General features: G+C 36.5%; 1 protein-coding gene across 1 annotated transcript; it reads right to left on the bottom strand.

Moving 5' to 3' along the window:
* Positions 1–10: 10 nt before the first annotated feature.
* LOC134275665 (E3 ubiquitin-protein ligase TRIM45-like) lies at positions 11–2,091 on the bottom strand. Its single transcript, XM_062757928.1, has one exon. It carries the CDS (start codon positions 2,081–2,083, stop codon positions 692–694), a length of 1,392 nt encoding a protein of 463 aa, XP_062613912.1. The 5' UTR covers positions 2,084–2,091; the 3' UTR covers positions 11–691.
* Positions 2,092–3,105: the final 1,014 nt, after the last annotated feature.

The raw sequence follows: 3,105 nt of genomic DNA, 5'->3' as shown, positions 1-3,105 counted from the left end.
TCGTACATTCTGTTCAGGAATTTTATTTTGATTTCAATGAACGTAATGGAAAGCTAATATATTTCAATTGAATCAATTCATCATTTGCCCTATCCCAATAGCTAGGACTGTTAGATTATACACCGTACATGTCATACATTTATGAAAGTTGCAAGGCAGTTTAAAAATAAATCCCTACATTGTTTATTTTTCTCGACAATTTATATAAATTCACATACTTTCACTTTTGATTCTTCTTCCACAACAAAAAACTTGACACTGTTATTTTGAATTTTTACACACTGAGGTTTAGTGAATCCATCTAAAATCCTCAAGGTTTCTCCATCTGTCGATATTATATGAATGTTGTTGCTCTCAAATCCACACACGTAGGCGTTTCCCATGTGATCGACATCCAGACCAAATGGTGCACTTAGAGTCCAATGTTTATAAGCATATATATGCCTTTTCATGCTGCATTTCTTTGTTACTATACCATTATTGTAACAAGAATATATAAGGTTTCCATTTAAATCTGAAGCTACATCATCCGTATCTGCATCTACTTTAGTCTCATCAAGATGTTCAAAATCTCCATTCAGAGTTTCTATAACCGTTTTCCCCGCTAATATTATTCTATCGTCCACTTTTGTTATACCTCTGCATGTACAATTTACTTGAAATGTCTTAAATTCAGATAGATCATCTAAATTTAGCATTTAGCATTTATCTCCTTGACAGCAGGAAATGTGACATAGAGAAGATAAGAATCTATAAAAACATCCCATGGACACTTAAGAAACTTTGTCTCCTGTTCTAAAACACCATGTTCACTGTATATCAGGCAGCGACGTGATTTAGCATCAATCAGGAGTATGCGCCCATCTTGCAAAAATGCTCCTCCTATAATGTTGGATTTCGCCACTGTAAAGCAATGGATAACACTCAACTGAGATCGAGCAACGTCAATGGTTTCTGGAATGTTTGTACTCTTTTCATCTAACTTTAACTTTAAAAATTCTTTGATATTTTCAATTTCGTCCACTGTAGTTGCAGATAAATCTATCTTTACGGTTGTCAGTTCAAGTTTTTCTATCTCTCTGATCTTTTCTTTCACGAAAGAATATTGAAGTAGGAGATGAACATCATCACCCTGTTCTAGTGTTTCACTGATTAATTTCAGACACGTTTTAACATATCCCCTTCGATTTTCGTGGTCTTTAATTGTAGATTCTATCTTTGTTTTACCATCTTTTGAAAATTTTGCAATTTGATTCAATTGCTTTTCCTCTAGATTTTTCAAATGCTGCACTGATCTCTCACAAGCACTTTTGACCATATCAATGTACATGTCAGTTTTTTCATCAATTTTTGCAATGTTCATTTTCTCCTCCTCAATGAGTTTTTCGAAAACATCACAAATTGTTTTCATCTCTTTCACAAGTCCTACAGCATGAATCTTTGTTTTATCAAATTTTTTCACTTCTTCTTGTATTGATCCTATGTGGTCACAGGTTCTATGCAACATAGGAACGCATAAGACACAAGAGGGTGCTTGGTGATCTCTACAAAAAAGTTCCAATTTATTCTGTTCATGCACTGTGCAAAACATTGAAACAATCTCTGCAGGCTTAGTGACAGAGGTAATCTCGCTCAAAGAGACTGTTTCATGGTCGCGTACAGCGGGAAACTTTTTATGCATTTTTGAACAGTTTTCACAGAAGGGTCGCCTACAATCTTTACACCAGTTTGTAGCTCTCACGTCTTCGCCATCTTCGACACATGCATCACAATCAATGGTCGACACCTCTGAGCCCTTTTCAATCAAATACTCTATAAATTGGTTTGGCGGGAAAAGCGACGCCCATTTATCTAAAGGCCACTGGCCCACTGTCCCCGGGGCTACTATGAATTTTCGACACAGAGGACATGTAAATCCCAAGGAGGTCGCACTACTGCAGGACGATTTGATGAGTCCTTCCAAACAAGAATGACAAAAAGTATGAGAACACGGCAACATCTTCGGTTTCTTAAACTTTTGGAAACATATTGGACACACTGCTGAATCATTTATACAACCAGTGTCTCCTGTTGACGACGCCATTGCAACCTTTCCTTAGAATTTAAATCGAAAGTAAAAGATCACAATATGAAAACATATTCTTGCCATTTTAATGTCACGACTGTGTCAAAACGTGCACCCTTATTAACACACACATACACACTCTCTCTCTCTCACACACACCCTCTCTCCCTCCCGCACACCCACACACACACCCTCTCACACACACACTTCTCCCCAAAAATCTCTTTCATGAGGTTTGTCCGAAATACTAGTAATATATTATATCAAACTCTTGATTATGATTTTATGGAATACTTTTAAAGATATTTTTGACTAGAATATACATTATTGAAATATATGCATATAACGGACAGTATTCAAGCTCAAAAGTCCATAAACAATACAAAATAGGAGCAGAGCAAACAAGGACCTCCAAAACATCGGAGGTGGGATCAGGTGCCATGGAGGAGTGAGCACCCCCTGCCGACCGATCACACCCGCCATGTGCTCCTTGTTATGAAATAAATGAAAAATCCGTTGTCAATTTTAATTTGTAAATACGATTATAAATATGAAAAACGTCAGCCTCAGTCAGCATTTGGCTCAATAATATTATATTGTATTTGCTGACAAGGTCATCGTATCGACCATAGAACGTACTAAATGATGAATTAATACAAGACTGCTGATATTCTTCTTTCGTCACCTTGTTTGTCAATAATTTACTTCGTTTTAGAAATTGTACATACGTAGAGCAATTTCTCTTGCGAATCCAATCAACTGAGAGATATAAACTCCATATGCAGGTGATGGGTCATCACGTTTATCATAGAGTTTGGTTGTTAGATTACCATCAACGTCTTTTTCAAGTAAAATATCCAAATACGAAACAGATGTGTCAGACTCTGTGGCATCTTTCATTTCAAGCTCACCATGATATATCGTATCGACATAAGAATGGAAATTAGTTACCATTGTTAATTGGCAATACGTTATTGATATCTAATTGTCGAGTTGAAGGCCACAGCAGGTACGTGTTTTCTTCTTTCCACGCATAAGAT

Source organism: Saccostrea cucullata, unplaced genomic scaffold (genome assembly GCF_032062105.1).
Source record: "Saccostrea cucullata isolate Sc308-1 unplaced genomic scaffold, CSIRO_AGI_Scuc_v1 ctg22821, whole genome shotgun sequence".
Lineage (NCBI taxonomy): Eukaryota > Metazoa > Mollusca > Bivalvia > Ostreida > Ostreidae > Saccostrea > Saccostrea cuccullata.
This window is presented reverse-complemented; position numbering and strand designations above follow the sequence as displayed.